At 38.9% G+C, this 17,983-nt stretch overlaps 1 protein-coding gene across 1 annotated transcript in view; it reads left to right on the top strand.

Annotated features, from left to right (window-relative positions):
- The window catches only part of NUDT14 (nudix hydrolase 14), a gene marked incomplete at its 3' end in the record, with an annotated part of 60,125 nt that extends 42,477 nt beyond the window's left edge, over positions 1–17,648 (top strand). Inside the window, exons 3-5 of the mRNA XM_080345887.1 lie at positions 760–824; positions 5,389–5,626; positions 17,408–17,648. Of these exons, the coding sequence (XP_080202013.1) occupies positions 760–824; positions 5,389–5,626; positions 17,408–17,648 (544 nt within the window). The remainder of the gene's footprint in view (positions 1–759; positions 825–5,388; positions 5,627–17,407) is intronic.
- Positions 17,649–17,983: the final 335 nt, after the last annotated feature.

Genomic DNA, 17,983 nt, shown 5'->3' on the forward strand with positions numbered 1-17,983 from the left:
CCAGGATGCCATGGGCCTTCCTGGCCACAAGGGCCCAGTGCTGGCTCATGGTCATCCTGTTGTCCACCAGGACCCCCAGGTCCTACACCTGTTCTACACCTGTAGAACGTCTCCGAGTACATAGCCTGTCAGGTTTCCCTATGACATGTGTTTCAAACAATCAAAGACAGGGGAAAGATTAAAATGTGACTTTGAAGCCACTGAAAGTGGCAGCAGTTAAAACAGCTTCTGGTTAAAATTTGTACAAAATTGGAGTTGGGTAGTGTCTGTTTTAAGGCCCAAGCTCAGCAAGTAGCCACAGCCAGAAGATGCTTGGTGCTTATGCAGAAGTCTCTGGCTCTGAATGAGACTAGACCACACTTAAGAGTTAGACTATCCTAATCTGGGACTGATATAAAGGAAGAAAATATTTTTATTTTTAAGGATTTTTTTTCTTGTTATTACTTTCTGGTAGCAATGTTCTAGGAGTTGGACTTTTTTTTCTTTCTGTTGAGGAGGAGGAGTTGGTGGGTGGCTTCCTTTAGCTGCATGGAGGTGACAAAAGTGACTTAATTTAGGATAAATTCTCATGGACTTTGGGAACACAACCCATTATCTATCCTTCTTGATGGATTTTTGGACAAGGATCTTGTTGTATTGTGGCTTTAGTAATAAATCCTCTTTGTATTTATGTCGTTAAATTCACAAGACATAAGTTTAATAGTTCTGCATTAATCCTTCATAAAGCATTGATCTTTTGTTTTTTATCTTCTTCCTCAGCGTGTCAATCCTGATCTTTAATACTTCTCGGCAGTGCTTTGTTGTGGTGAAGCAGTTCCGCCCAGGTAATCCTCTTCTATTTTAGAGTTACTTTTGCTCTCTAGTGAAGCAAGCTTTTAAGGGTTTAGCAGTTAAAAGTTGGTGCATCTGTGGTGCTAAAATCTTTGTTCTATATTCTCTTTCTTTGTATGATAGCCCACCCTTTTCATCTGGTCAGAATTCCTAACCGGGGAGATTTCCATTAGATGAAAAAAATGATCAGGGTAGCCTTACATTCTGCTTTTGGACCAGTCATTGTGCTCTTTTGGATGGAATTACGAACAGCTCTACAACGATCATGCAACAGATCGGTTTCATTTGGAGTTCCTTCTTGACCTATCTAGTATTTAGTAGGCACCTTCTATGCAGAAGCTCAATTGTTGTTTGTTTGGTGGTTTTTTGTTTGTTTGTTTGTTTTTTAATGTGTTATTGTGCGTTGTATACTTGGGAATTTAAAGTGAGGGAAATTCAGGACTGTATGCTTTTTCATCAATACATGGACAACTTCATTTTACCAGTTGTTATTGTGAATTTAGGTTAATATACTACTTACTTTTCTCGGTTTTTGGATCAGTTCAAAGCAGTATTTACTTTCTGGAAGTTAAAAAAATAATGCATATTCTCTGCATGTTAATTTAAAAAAATCACAAGATATTTCACTGACTGTTGCTAAGAGACCATTTCAAGACTGTTCATGGTAGACTTTATGAGAAACTTTCTTGGGTGGTGTCATGCTGTCCTTTCTCACTGACAGTGATTGACAGGCCCTTCAGTGTTGTGCAGCACTGTTATACTGACAGCACGTACTTCTCATGAAGCACTATATCGACTATTATAAATAGAAAGTGTTTTTTAAATTTGTTTATCAATAATACAATGTCTTTTATTTGCCAGACGAATGAAATGGCTTATGTAGCTGTTGCTGTCTTTGAAGCCATCTTAGGCAGAAGCTTTCATATATGTACATATATATATATATATAGGTACTGAACATCGACATGTGCATTACATCATCCATATGGAAGTGTCAAATCTGCCTCGAAAGAGTGGCCTGTTCTTGGAGTTAAAGTGTTCCAGAGGCTGAAGCTGCTCAGAAACCTGCCCTTGGGGACAGCTGTCAGTCAGACATCCCACAGTAGTTCAGTGATCGTGGCCGTGCCCTGACGTTACTCACGTCACTATAGTTATATTTCCATTCCATGGTTACTGTCTGCCCTGGTGCCTGTTCCACAGAGCAACAGGTTTTCTCTCTGAAGTCTGTGCTGCTTCTAAAGTCGGTCGTCCCTCCTTGTATGTCCATTCCCACCTTCCCTTTGACAGCACCAGCCCTTGCGCAGCCACAGCAGAGGTCTTACATGGCTGCAAACAGATAATTTTGAGGATTAAGCAGCTTATCTGACTGGCCTGAAAGAGTTCATGCTGGCTGGAGGGGCGGCAGGAGCTCACAGCCGGGCTGAGGCAGACAGGACCATATTTTTCAGTGTACTCTGGGCTTAAAGGAATCATTTGGAAAGAGCAGAGAGAAGAAAGTTACACATATATCTCAACAGTTTCCATATTAGTTCCTCACCCGTGACTGACTGACTAAGGTCATTTTGCTCATTTTGGTAGTAAATTGACCACATTTTTCAAATATAATAAAACAATGTGTTCTTGGGAAAGTCTAGGGCTAGTACCTATGAACATGTGCCCTGTTTTTTTCACTGTAAGTATAATGACTTTTCAGTGCATATGGTGTTTATTTTTGCATTGACTTAAAATAAACAGTATGAGAGATCTGAATCATAAACCATGTTCTGTTGCAGGAGATACGAAACAATGGTGCAATCAAAGAGAAATCAGAAATTCAAAGAAAAGCGTGTTCCCCAGTCAGCCAATCTCCACTAACCTCTCTGCCCATACTGGTGTATCTTCTCTTTAGAGACAGAAAACAAGGCCGCTTTGAATCACAATTAAGATATTATTTGATGAGTTTGGTGAGTTTTGTTGAGCCATCTATCCTATGTCCCAGTTTTGCAGAAAGGAAGGCAAGTACATCAATTCTACGGGAGTTTCCACTCTGAGACTTCTTACAGCTGAGTAGCTCTGGGGTAATTAGTCAAGATGTTTAATTAGCACTAGAGTCCTCACTGTGCTGCTGTTCATTGCATGTGTCTGTTCTGACCAAAGTAGCATTAAATGTCAAAAGACAAGAGTAGCCAGATAGGTGGGTGATGGTGCTGGGAGCCAAGTTCTTGCTTCTAGTTACTGCTCTCCAAACTCTTTGTGCATTTGCAATAAGCTGATGACCCGTGATGAGGAAGAGGAGAGCCACAGGTTTCCCTCCAACAGCATGCCTGAGCCAATAGACCACAGGCAGCTTTTCCATCTGGTACTTTATCTCTTCTGGTGCATCACCTGTGCAGTCAAATTTGCACCTTCAGGAGAGGTGTGGGGGCTCTTCTGTTCCCTGATAGTAGCAGGCAGCTTGGTTTTCTAGGCTTTGCTTATCTATGAGAGATAAATTGAGCATGAACCTTTCTGAACCTGTTGATAATCAATTCATACGGTGAAGCCTTGGTGAATGCTCCAATTTTTGGACTTATACAGAAATGGCTGGTACTGCCTCTTTTCTTCCTTATCTGCAGAGGAAAGCTGTTAGTGTGCTTGGAGTATTGGCTTTGCTCTGATGCGGACCACTGGATTGAGTCCTTTTGGGAATGCAGGTTTTGAGCTACGCAGAGCCCAGTTGTGCCGAGGGAGAAGGAGAACAGCAGGTGCTGCCGCAATGACAGGATGGGTTTCAGGGATTCAACAGGCTTGTAACAGAGAGAATTATTATACTTTAATCGCAGTGTCATATCTCTGTATCCACACTCTTACCTGCACCCTGTTTTTGTGCCCAAGTCCTTTACTAGGATGCATGTGGTGTTCTTTTTGTATTTACCAGTATGGGTAAATCAGTACAGAAAAAGCAAAACAATCTTAAGAGCATTTGGCTCATCTCAGAGAGATTTGGGGGTAGTTGTCATTTATGGTAATTGTCATAGCTCTTAGAAGTTCTTGGAACAGTGACAAGAGATACCCTTCAAGGATCTGTCCTTCAGACTCTGCATGGAATATTATTTTTGCTGCCTTCTTTCTGCGTTTTAGAAAGAAAACTGACCTCTAGTCGTGCTTTTCAACTAAGAAATGAATGCTTCTTTCCTTAAATATTTGAGTCTCAAAGGCTTAGCTGTAACTACTGCAAGCAGCTTCGAAAGTTTTAAATTCTGGAGAAAAATTAATTTGAGGGCAAACTTCTGCATTTTGTCTTTCTTTTATAGTGATCTCAACGTCTCCCTTTCAGATACTGATTTGCTATACTGCACTTGTGAGGCAAGATGTGTTAGAGAAGGAGTCTAGGCACAAACTTCTGGGGAATAGACTCTCCCCCAGAGACCAAGTGCTTGAGAAGTCACTGTGGTACTTTTATGAGACAACATTTCTTTAGGGACCTTGTTGTGTATCACAGTTTGAAGGAAGAGTAAGCTAAATCAAATAACTGGAAGAACAAAAAGTCCATTAAACTTGAGCTCTTTTATATACCAGTCTCTAAGATTTGGAGTGGGAAACAAAAGATAAGCTCATTTAAAAACTATTTTATGTGTATATTAAATCTGTATGTAAAATATTTTAATGAAATAAAAGCAATTTCAAATTTTAAAATATTTTTATTCAGGATGTTTTATAATGTCCTCATGTAAACCTTTAATAAAAAACAAAGTGATAGATCTAAGGGAATTTCAAAGAAGAAACGTGGGATTATACCTTTAAACTAAAGTTAGAATGATTGGAATTGTCAGTAGCGATTCTCTGTGTGTTAATGTCCAGTCCTGTGGTTCTCACTCAGGCAAAATTTCTGTTGACATCAGTGAGAGGTTTTGCTTAAATAAGGACTAAAATCTGGCATTTGCACTTTCTTTAGGAGTGCATTACAGTGGCAGGTGTTTGTAGATTAATTCAAGAAGTCTTTTTCAGACTCCATACAGGAATCTGCACAAGGAACTACATGTTCAAAAGAGGAGATTTTTTTTTTTCCCAAACCAACATACATGCTTTTCATATCCTTTCTAAGTAACAGCTGAGTTGACAGGCTGAAAGACTCATCATTGTGCACATGGTACATAATGTGCAACCCATCTTTCATAGTTTAAATTAAATCCTGATATCCACATTGCCCAGCAAATGAAAGCTGTTTGGACCTTCTGAGACTTAGATTTCTTGGATGAAGTAGCTTCCACATAGATATATATTTATATATATATTTTTTTAAGGTGTGTATGAACTCATTCCAAATGAGGGAAGCACAAATAGAGTTTAAAGAAGAATTTCACAGACATGGCAAGAGAACATTTGTTCTCTAAAATTCCTATTTCGGTGTGTCATAATTTCAACAGAAAACACAACTGAATGCGTTGCTACTCTCGAGTGCTCTGATGGTTATAAATTCCCAGACAAAATTAGTTTGTACTGTCTTTTTTTTTCTATGTAATATTAATAAAATTAATTAAAATGAAATTAAATAAAAACCACAATGAAACTCTCCTGTTTTTGTTTTTGATTTTTAAGCTGTTTACATGTGTGAAGTAGAAAGGCATCATCCCGAAGTCTTTCGGGATCAGGACAAGGAGAGCTTCTCTCGCCTAGCGGATCCCTTACCTGCTGCAGTAGGAGTGACCTACGAACTCTGCGCTGGCATCGTAGACAAACCAGGCCTTTCTTTAGAAGAAATCGCATGTGAAGAAATCTTGGAGGAGTGTGGCTATCATGTTCCCGTTACAGAGCTACAGAGGATCACTTCTTACAGGTAAACAGCAGTATGTTAAAACACTGCTTTTTGTTGTTTCGCTCATTTCTGAAGTGGCTTGAATGTACATTAATGTTCCCTTGTTTAAGCAGAATACGGACATCTGAAAGTCTGTGAAAAGTGTAATTTTCTGCAAGTGAGAGGAGTATTTACAGAGACTTAAGGAATTATAAATTCAGAATTACGGAATTGAATTCCAAGTAAGAATGATACTGTTGTGATTTGTTCCAGAAACTATTACAACTGTGAAAAGTTGCATTGGGCTCTTAAGAGCAGTTTGTTGCAGCATTTGTTGCTGGTCTTTATCAGATGTTTCCCATCTCCAATCTTTATTATTCTGATTAACAACAGAAGCTACCCAAGATGAACTCTGATTTACCATTAACATAACTTTGTAGAAGCCTGAGAACTTGCACCCTTTGATCTAGATATTAGATAATATTTGGGCCATAATTAAGGCTTCTTTGACTTGGAATAATGTTATATAGTATGAAGATTTTGCCAATTTGACTGTGAAAATTTTTACGTTATATTTTTATAGGGTTTTAATTAGTTATTGGAAAAGATTTTGGTATGTTTTAATACATATGCTAGGAATAAGAGAAAAACAATACGTAAGGGGAAAAATAGTTGTTGGAGGAAAAAAACAGTCCCTCAGGAGAAACTGCACAGACTTTTAATCCCATTATATCTCCTCCCCAGCTTTTACTATTGTTATCCAAAATGTATGTATGTTTGTATTATATAGAGAAAGCAGGTTTTTTACTTTCTTTATTTTGTTTGACATCTCCATTGAACTAGGCCCTGTCATTGGTTTTTAATTTGGGAATTGAATACAAATCCACAGCTGTCAATCCTGGCAAATGTTATTTCCTGCTGGATTAACAAGCAGTGCTTCTGTGGAGGGGAGGGGTGAATCACAGGAGCTGTCTCTTACAACTCCTTCAAACTGGATTGTTCTACTGAAAGAAAAAGTGCCTGCTGGATTTATGAGCAAAAAAAGGTCTATAGAATTTCATAGGCTGGGTGACACTTGACAGGCCGCAGCATGCAGATGTATGCATATGTAGATGTACGTATGTACGTGCATATAAACACAAAATAGGAAAAGTGGAATATAATTTCTGTAGCTGTAGAAGTTTGTAACTTCAGTGTAAAAACTTGACTCAACGTTAAGGATTTATATCTGGCTAAAACACCGTATATTTTTTGGTTGATAAATGTCTTTGTGTCTTACAGGTGGTCGTTCTTTCAGTTGCCTTTTTTTTTTAATTGCACTGACTTGCAAAGAGAGTATACAATTGGAGTTCTCTCTGTTGAGACCCATGCATAGGGCACTTAATATGTTAATCCCCCAATCCTGCTTTGTCTATGTGGGCACAGCTTTCTACCCATGGAGATACATGCTGAAGTCAGAAGGGCCTGTATAGTATTTACTTTTTTAGATTAATGTGAGAGGCTGAAGCCTCCAAGATGGTATTTCACAGTTTCTTTTGTTGGACCTCCTGTGCCCTGTATTAGAATTTTATTCCAAACGTTATGATCTTCCTGCTAGGAGTGTCCTGTTCTTCCTTTAGCCAAAGACTGGCATAGTCTGATCCTAGAGGATCTGATGCAGGCAGGAGGTAACTTGTTCCCCTATGGTCTGCTAAGTACATTTTTTTCTGTAATGGTTATGTTACATATAAGAATTGCTGGGCTTTTTCTAAGTTTGACAGGTTTTTCTAAATGGTTTATGCCATTTCGTGCTGTGACCGTCAATACAAAGCATTGACATAAAGCATTACATTAGTGCAGATGCATCCCATTAATAATTACAATACATCACACGCTTCTATTATTATCTGTCATCTCAGTGATCCATGTAATAGTTGTTCTATATTATTAATTGATCCAGTGCATCAGATCAGAGAGAAGCCTTAGAAAACAGAATTGGATGGAGTTTGGGGAGGATCTCACCCAGACTGCTCCTTTTTCAAAGATCACACTCAGCCAGGTTTAAATCACTTCTGAAAAATGTGCATCTGTCCTTTCTCTAAAATCTGATCATTCCATAGCCCCTCCGGGCATTCTGTCTGAAGTGTCTAACAATCTGTACCATTAGCAAGTTTTTTCCTCATGTTGTGCCTCAACTTTCCTTTCTTCTTTTCTAGTCTGGGACTTACTCCCCTGTTCCCAGTGGACATGAAGTACTTCTGCACATCCCATGTATTTGTTTGACCACGTCTCCCCTTTATTTTATTTTTGCCTCTGCAAAACTTAGTTGATTTAAGCTTTCTCTTTAGACCGTGATTTCTAGCTGTCCGGTCTTTCCTTCTGCTGTCCTCTCCTTTCTCTCCATCTGGTCTGTATGTTTCTTAAAAATATGGTGCCCACGGTGGAACATGGTATTTTAGCAGGGGTTTTGCTGGTGCTAGAGTGGAAGCATTATTTCCCTGCTCGCACAGGTGATTTTGTTTATATGGTGTAGTTGGATGTTCACCTTTTTTGCAGCAGCACTACGTTGATGATTTGTGGTCCGCAATGCCTTCCCTATCTCAAAACTCTTTTCTGCAGCAATACTGCACTGTCATTCACCTCCTGTCTGTATTTGTGCTGTTCATTATTCCTGCCTGAACACAGAGCCTTGAACCTGGCTTTACTGAATTGCACTCTGGTTTTTCAGATCATTTCTCCAAGTTGTTGGGATGATTTTGAATTCTAATATTCATCTGTAGCTTCTTATAAATAATCTACCTCAGCTGTGCTACCTGCAGTCTATATTTCAACGTGTAAGTTGTAAAACAAAATATTGAATTGTATTGAATGGAGGATAGTCCCCAGTTTAGCTTGTGTTTCCAATTTGACAGTGATATCCATTCCATGAGTACCATTTTGATACTTGTTTTGCACCTATTTCACGGTTGCTTCAATTTATAACTATATCGTGATCTTGTAACTTCTTAATGAAACTGTCACATTAAATAGCATTCAAAGCCCTGATAAAGTGAAGTTATATTGGTTGTGTTGCTGCCCCTATCCACAAGACCTGCTATCCTATTATAGTTTGACTGCACTTGATATATTCCTGACAAATCTGTTAGCTGTTCTTCCTTTCTTGATCTAAATAAAATCACATTAAAATATTCAGATAACTATAATTAATAATTACAGAGTTAAGTCTACTATTTTTTTGTAGATAAGAACTCAGAGTTGTGTGCACAGTGAAAAGGCAGTTGAACAAACGAGGGTTTATGGGTCATTACCTTTTGGTCTGAAAGGAAGGGGGTTGTCTTGTGTTCCTAATGACACCACTTTCTGGAATCGTGGTCATGAGAAGGAAATTGCTTGACTGGAATAAAAGCAGGACTTGAGCTAGACCTGACAGAAGGACATGGAAAGCAGAAGACACATCAAATATAAAGGGAGAAACAGATTTGGGCTGGGGAGGTCAGTGCAGTTCTGTGGCTAATGGGTTGAGAAGGGGAGGTCATGGCCAACGTGTAGGGAGAACTTAGAGCAGAGAGAGAAATGGAATAGAAGATCCTCAAGTAGAAAAGGGGGAAGAAGCAATGGAGAAACAATGCAGAGAAAAAACATGGACTGAGGACTAAATGGACTCAGGGAAAGAGCATTCATGGTGGTTGTGAAGAAATCTCTTTAACAAAATGAGGGAAGTACTGATGTGTTCAAACAGAACGTCATTCTTAAGCAGTGGATGCAGTAAAGATTGGAGATAATCTGAAGACAGTATTTTTGCCTTTTTTCTTCCTCATTATTAGGCCTTGCAGCAGTTGTTTGGGGGAATTTCTGTTTTTTTAATGTTTCTCTGTTAACCAGATAACTACAATACTACTACAGATATTTCAAAATCACATACAAATAAGTTGTGGAGCCCCGTTCTTAAGCTTTGTCACATCTCCTGTGACATGATACTCACCAGAGAGAAGTCAGGCACTGAATTATCAGATCTCAGACTTAATTAACCTGAATGATCCACAGAGTAGCTGTGGAGTCAATGAGAAATCAGGAAAGAAGCCAGGAGTCGGGGAATTTGCACTGGTTGAGCAAGAGTCTTAGGAACGAGTTGTTCCAGCAACAGGAGGCCAGTGCGGCGTGGGTGAATGAAGGAGACTGGACTGGGGACAGGTAATGAGATATACACACATATTAAGAGGGACTTGATTGGAGGAGGTTGGAGGAATCACACATTGAAGAATTAGAGATATCTGTTCCTATTACTGAAAAATGCCAGCCAAAAGGTGATTTTCAGTGCAAATGGTTCATTTTGCTTTGTAGATGGAGGCAGGAATCATCCTGAAAAAAATCTCTGTAGTCTCTGTGGTGTTTTTCGTCTTCTCCTCGTGGCTACACAAATTGCTGCTTTTGTTCTTAGCACATAATGTGTAACCTCGTTTTGGTATTACCAAAAGTTTGGTTTCTATTCTGGCAGCAAATAACCCACTTTTGGAGGTTTCCTAAAAGATTTGCTGCCTACTGGTGAGTTGAGTTCTCATCAGCTATATGTATGACTTCAGTCAAAAATGACATAGATGGTAGATGGAATGGGTGGATAGGAACCATTTAGATCAATAACAAAATGAAGTTAATACTATAATAGCATAACTGTAAACTGAAGCTTCATGAAAATGATCGTCAGTTAAATCGTTCATTTTCGAAAGCTCTAAAACAAATCTGTGAGCTTCTCTCCAGGGATTTTTTTTTCTCTAAATGCAAAATTTTGTAAATGAGCAACTTTAGACTCACTCATGTATCAGATATAACGAATTTTCTCTCTGTCACAATATCCAAGCAGTTTTCAGTTTGGATCCCATGTGAAATTCAGCTGTGAGTTAGCTTCTTAGGATGAAGTACTTCCAGCTATCTTTCATGAGACTTGTTTCTTTACAGTACAGGGGCAGGAAAATATGTTGTTGTTAAATATGTTATTATTGCCATCGCAGCTGACAGTATTTTCTTTTAGTTCTTGAAATGTTTGGTCTTCTTGAGGAATATTTATAAAATTTTTTGGACTTAAAGAACACTTTAGAGCATCAGGATAAAATTGAAGCAGAGCTTGTGATTCTGCTTTCTTTTCCCTTCATTCCCCCTTTATTTTCTCCCAGAGGTTGTAATAAACTCTGGGCTATGAATTGGATACAATAGGAGCTGCAGATTCTCAGCCCTGCTACGAAAAGATCAGATGGATTAGTTTAAGGGCCTAACTGTATTAACATAGGTGCTTACTTTAATCTTCCTACGTTTGATTTTTCTCCAAAAGTATACAACAAAGAAGAGTATTCATAGAATTAATATTGGATGTTCCAATTACTGTGCTATGGCTATTAGCCCCCATGCAATGAGGTAAAAATGGTTTGTATTCCCAGGTTATTATATAGAAAGAATAATAGCCTTTAAAATGTTGGAGTGCATTATAATTAGAAAGATCACCTGCTAGTACACCTGTTGGGTGATGGCATAATGTAAAATAATTTTATGTTAATTACTTCTCTGCTTTTCTCCTGCACCTGCTGCTTATAATGTCAGAAGTGTACAAAGGTCCTAAGAAGTGACAATAGGAGCTGCATGCCACTGTTCATCAGTTTACATGTCGCATGCCTAAATAGATCCTGATTTCAGCATAAATAAGAGATTTGTGTTGCATTTATTTGTAAACATGAGTTATGTATTCACTGTACACTCAAATTCTGCACCCAACTGGTTTACATCTCAGAAAAGGATAGATTGCATTTAGGAATTTTCACATAAACTGTGTCAGACTAAAACTAAAAAATATATTTCTCTGTTAATAGGAACGGGTAAATGTTGATTGTTTATAGATTTCATAGTTGTTAAATATTAAGAAATTATTAGAAGTTTAGCTTTTAATTTCTGTCTGTTAGAAATCTGAGTTAAACTAATAATTCTTCACAATGATAAGTCAATTTATTTGTTCCCCACTTTGCAACAGAGGAGTGGAATATAAGATGTTGTTTATTTTCTTGTGCATGTTTGTTCCTTCAAATTAAAAAAGCAGTATTGATGAATGTAATAATTGTGAATGTAATAATTGGTTGGCACAGATGAGCACTCAGACATGAGAAGGAAGGAAAGCTAATCTTGAGTACATGCTTTGAATTTCGGCCCTGCTTACAGGTGAGCACACGTGTGTACCTGCACATGTGTGTGCACACAGCGCTTGAAGAGGAAACTCACTGTTACTGGGCATGGGCAAATGTAGGGAGTGGACTCAGCCTCACTTGGGTCTTTTAGGCACTAAGCAGCTTTTTTTTCTTTCAAGCAATAAGGTACTGTTACCCACTTATGATAAAAATACATACGTAATATGTCTTTATTCTTATGAAATTAGATATGACAAGTGAAAGGTCCCATATTGTGAGTGCTGCTGCATATGCCACATACTTCCTCATGCATTTATTAAAAGAGAAGAGCTAGACAGAGGTTTTGTGACAGCTACTATTGCCGTGTTTCAAACCCAGATTGGAGTGACAATCTGCCTCTTGTGTTTTCCCTGGTCTGAGGAGGAAGTAGGTGGAAAATCCTCTATTTCCAGCCTGGGCAGGGGTGAGGAGAAGCACTTTGCAGCCGCTCTGCAGAAACGGCTGCTCTGCCGGGCTGTCGCCTACAAGTGTGTTGCCCACAGCTTTGAAAGCCACAGCATGATTTAATCACAGCGTTTGAGTGGGTTTCTTTTTTAAATGAAATATGGGAATACAGCGTACGATCTTGTCTTGATGTGTTAAACTTTAAGTTACTATTGTGATGAAAACATACCACTTCGGTATCCTTGCTTTGGCATGCTTACATTCTTAGACTTGCTGTTGTCAGAGGTAATAGAGGTTTCTAATTGTCTCTGAAGCTAAAAGTTTAGCGCTGATTGACTTTTGGTTTTAAAAATCTCTCCCTGTTGAAGTTACAGGGTTTGTGAGCTTAAGCCCTAGTGATTTGACAAAGACTATTTGTCAGCCAAGTATCTGTTAATTGGAACAACTATAAACTGGTTATAAGAAACTGATGATCATGATAACGAGAGGAGAAAAACAGAGCTGTGTTTTGTATAGATCATTTGCATTTGCCCCACAGTGGTAAATAAGAGTCAAGCGCCACACAGACGCATCAAAATACATCTGGAACAATCAGCTAGGTCAAGCCAGGCTTAGTAGGTCTGGGTCAGTATGAGCCATGACGTGCCTGTTCTGGACAACACGGTGCAGAACCTGCGGAGCAGGAATGAAGCCCGAAGTCTCACCAGGGCTGGTGCTGTGAGTTCAGACCCTCTCACCCTCCCCCAAACCAAACCTCTCTTGCACTGGGGAGACACCTTTATCAGGAAGGTGGTTTTCCCAGGGTGAAACTCATCACTGGCAGTTCGGGTGTGCTGACCCCTGTGATTTCCACAGATGCAAAGCTAATGAATAGAGCTGTAATCTGTTAATAGGTGACTCATTTCAGACTATGCCAAAAGCGTTTTATTCGTAATGCGAAATACTAGGACAAGGAAAAGTGTATGTCACAGAATTGGAATAAAGGAAAAAGGTGGCAGAAAAAGGAATATAACTATGAATAAAGGCACATCAAAATTCCTTAAACATACTCAGAAAATGCAAATAAGTGTGCAAAAGCGTAGGAGGTTCCTAGTGACAAATAGACCTGAAAACATAATTGCAGCCTGTTGCCTCTGTAACAGACCCACCTCACTCTCTCATCTCTTTCTCCTCCAGCCCCGGTACCCAAAATCACTGAAATGCACACGTATTTTCCAAGAATATGTGTTAAGACACTTCATTACTTCAACCAGATGGAAACTAAGAACGGCTTCAAAGCAACAAACCTACTAACTCTTGATTTTTACAAAAGTCAAAGGTACTAAGGCATATGAGATGTCAATAGCATTGATTTTTTGACAGTGTTCTAAGGACAGGGAGTGTAATACTTAAGCGTCTGGAAATGTTGTGGAAGACAGCAGTAGGCAATATTGGAGAAAATTTAGTAAAGCGCATTCCATGTGGTTCCATGGAAAAATGATTAACCTGCACAGTATGCCAGAGCATTTAGAGAAAGAAATATCAACTAAAAGAAGGTAAGAAATTAATTATAGTCCTGTATCTTTCAACCTCTTTCTGGAACTATTGAAACAGATATGTAGTAGACAATAAAAGCTATGAATATGTACATAAACAATGTCATGCAATAGTCTCCAAAGTCACCTGTGTAAATAGTGTGGGGATTCTAAGTAGTCTTAGAAACATTAAGTTTGCTGGTTTTTTGGGGGGGAAGGGTAGAATAGAATAACATGAGTATTAATACCAGCACTCTTGAATTTTATTTATCACTTATTTGAAAGTTTTTATTAGTTTTAATTAATAACTCATTGCAAAGTTGCACCAGAGCAATACAAGTTAGGCAATCAAATTAGAAAGAATGAATATGTGGGTATGTCCTCCCTTGACTACATATTGTTGCAATTTTTTCATTGGTTTCTGTGGCAAATGATGATAGGCCCGTGTATGTGAATAAATGCCATAACTTTGGACATGTACTGGAGGAAAGACATTGATGTGTGGTGCTTTCCTCTTTTAAAGTGTATTCAGTGTAGTAGCCACTCTTGATGTATTTAGTTCACAAGGAAAGAAGCACTGATTTATGTCAATACAATGGAATGATGGCATATTGAAATCACTCCATGATATTCGAGCTATAGTGTCAAGAAACGGAATCTCGTGGCGTAGCACCTCAGGGAGCAGCAGTTCTCCTTTATTTTAAAGAAAAGATGTGCAGAAAGTGAACTCCTGTGATTTCCAAAGCTGCAACTATCACATAAGTAAATGGTAACGAGTGGTATAGGAGGAGATTACGCTGGAAATATTCAAGCCAGAGTGTTTTTATAGAAGGACATCTTAAATAAAGTTTCTCTGGTTTATATATAACGTTTACATAATTTCAGGTCAACATGGGTATACTCAGTTTAAGAGCATTTTCATTCTCCAGGTGGGGTACCACAGGTGAAGCTTGGACTTGACCCTCATCAGAAATAACATAACATTAAATATATTATGCAGAGTGCTGTTTTTTTTATAGTACCTGTGGTGACTTGCAAACCATATTCTTTGTCTTGCAAACTTTACAGTATAAATTAACATGCGTTTTTTATTTTTACTATCAGTTACCAAAAAAAAACCAATATCTGAACCCCAGGCTTCCTATGTTTATTTAATTATTAAAATTGCAATTCTTGCAGAAACTATTGAAGAACAAGTAATCACTATATAAAGAGAAAAACAGAGCTCGATCTCTAGTTGTTTTTTTTAAAAAAAATCCTTACTACCTCCTTACACAAGAAAAAAAGAAGGAAAAGAGGGAACAAAAAATGCACAAACCACCTACTGTTCCATCACAAATACGTTCTCTCAGTGAGGCTCCTGGAGCTCTGATGGTGAGAGTGAGTAACACCCAGGGGACTAAGCTGAGGGAGACGACTCACTCAGTGGCCAGAGCTTAAATAGCCAGCAGTGATGGGCTCTGGAATAGATCTGGTTGCTCGTAGTGTTGCATTTCCAATGTTGCTTTTTAACATTATATATTATTGCTTGATAATACCAAGAAAAATATCTTGTATTTTAACACAAAGGGAATCTAGTAAAGTGTGCATCATCCTCATGGCAGAAAGGGCGCTGGTAGCACATGAGCATAAAAAAATGTTCCAACAGGGGTGAGCTGGTTGCTGATAGCAACTTGATGAAAAAAAAGCCAGTATGGTGGGCCAAGTCTGCAACTCCTGCTGCTTTCCAAGACCACATTTGTATTGTGCTGTCTGCTGGCCAGATCTGCAGTTGGGAAGAGACGGACAGCAGCATGGCTGGAGAACGGTGTCACTCTGCTGAGCACCTTCCCATTGGGGAAGGGACAAGAGATGGTGATACAGGGAGTCCTGAGAAGACACTTGCTCTAGTGCCAGTGGCCACGTAGAGGTTGTGGATGATTGTCAGCCCTGGGTGGCTCTTTCATAGACGAACTATTTCTGATGGTCGTCAGAATAGATGGTCATCTACTCTAGGTGTACCTGCTTTAGCAGGTGGGTTGGACTAGATGATCTCCAGAGGTCCCTTCCAACCCTAGCCATTCTGTGATTCCCTGATGGTATACAAATAACGTAGAGGTTGTGGATGATTGTCAGCCCTGGGTGGCTCTTTCATAGGCGAACCATTTCTGATGGTCATCAGAATAGATGGTCATCTACTCTAAGTGTACCTGCTTTAGCAGGTGGGTTGGACTAGATGATCTCCAGAGGTCCCTTCCAACTCCAGCCATTCTGTGATTCCCTGATGGTATACAAATACCAAGGATGGTGGCTGCAGAAAAGAGGTCCTCAGAGAAAGTAAATACCAGGTCAGATTGACTGGGGAAGGAGATCATGGACCTTCATGAAAGTGGAAGAGAGAGGGAAAACTGTCAGTCTGGCTTCTTGCTGCGTCTTAGTAGGTCACATTTTGTTGGTTAAAGTGTGTATCAAAAAACTCGCTGCTGACACTGAGATAAAGTTATGAGTCCAGAATAAAACAAATTCCATAGGAGCCTTCCAAGTCCCTGGAAGTGCTGAAGATGGTTACGTTTCTCTTAGATATACAGGACTTATTTTGGAGGGGTGAAACATCTCATCCAAAGTCACAAAATATATCAATGGTAATTTTAGGAAAATAATTCACTAGTTCATTTCCTATTCTGTGTTTAAAAAAAGAATGTCAATTGATGTAAGAAACCAACTTCAATAATCACTATTAATTCTCCAAACAAAATAATTGCCAGTGTTCTTAGAAAACTGAGACACAAATGATTAATTCCTGCTGTGGGGTGTGATTTATTGTGGATTAACTGAAAGACTTAGTTGACTAATGGTTTGGTAAGTATGGATATACACTCTAAGATCATAACACTGCTACAAATCTTAGAATCCTCTGCATGTATAATAAAACAGAAGCTAATTTTTTAGCTTGCCCTAATGCCTCATTCATAGTTCCAGCAAACTTCAGATGCAGATTAATTGCAAAAAGTTGCTTGTAATCATGTAAAATAAAGAAGTTGCGATTACAATGTGAATATTTTCTTGGAAGGACAACATGAGTGGATTATGTACTTATCCCTTATTTAATAATACCTAAATTAAATAGTCCTAAGGAAACAGAGGATTAACAAATAAGACGTATAATACACTGGGAGGCTGAATTACTTCAGATACATTTGTGCTTACAGTGGTCCATTTGGGTCAAGGCTAAAGTTCAGGAAGGATAGAGGAAAACTCTCAGGCTGCCTTTCTGTTCCTGTCCATGACTAGAGGACTCCAGCTGTGAATGGACATAATCTTCTTAATAGCAAAAAAATCTAAATATTTGTGTAAAAACAAGCCAACAAATGCAGAATGATAGCATACAGATACACTGAGCAGCTTCACTCTGTTTGTAAATCTCTGAGTCATGATGCAGTCCAGCTCTCACTAGTGTCAGTTGAAAATACTTCTGTTGACTTCAGTACATGTAGAACAACAGTTCACCAATTCACTTTTTATTTTCTCCCAAATTCACATTTTTTCCAAAGCTGCGGAATATATTTATCAATTTCTGTATTAATGAAATTGCATTTATTGCTTCTAAATGACATTAGCAGAGAGCAAGGGCGTGCATTTTGATGTTGCTTAGTGACACCAGTGAAGGACCCCCATTTCCATTCATAATTCCTAGCTACTTTCTTTTTATCTAAAACAAAGTTTAATCTCTGCTTTTTTTCCAGGGCTGGAGTTGGTGTGACAGGTTCTAGGCAGACATTATTTTATGCAGAAGTAACAGACCAGATGAGAACTGGTGGAGGAGGTGGCCAGCCTGGAGAAGGAGAGCTGATTGAAGTTGTAGAAGTACCTTTAGAAGACTCCATGAAATTTGCTTATGACGAGACTCTCCCGAAGACGATGGGTGTCATCTTCAGCTTCACGTGGTTCCAAAACAACATAGCACCCAAGCTACCAAAAAAATAAAGCACCATGATTTTAAGAAAAGCTTTCCCGATTGTTCTGTGGATACAGAAAACTGCAAACCTGCCTGTATTGGTCAACTCAACTTTTCGCTGACCAGATCTTTCTTGAAATAAATTTGGAAGTAAAATCTGAATTAAAATCCTGACCTGATTTCCATCACTAGCATATACTTACTGGCTTCACTGGGGCCAGGATTTGCCTCTGAGAGGCAAATGTTGATTTTTGCACCAAGGCTAAGTAAATGTGTCCAGTTCTCCTGTTTCATGGCACTGCTCTTCCACTGCTCTGAAGAGTTGCTCAGGACCTCAGTGCAGCTGCTGTACCAGCCTGTCACT

The sequence above is a fragment of the Nesoenas mayeri genome, assembly GCF_963082525.1.
Source record: "Nesoenas mayeri genome assembly, chromosome: 5".
Classification (NCBI taxonomy): Eukaryota; Metazoa; Chordata; class Aves; order Columbiformes; family Columbidae; genus Nesoenas; species Nesoenas mayeri.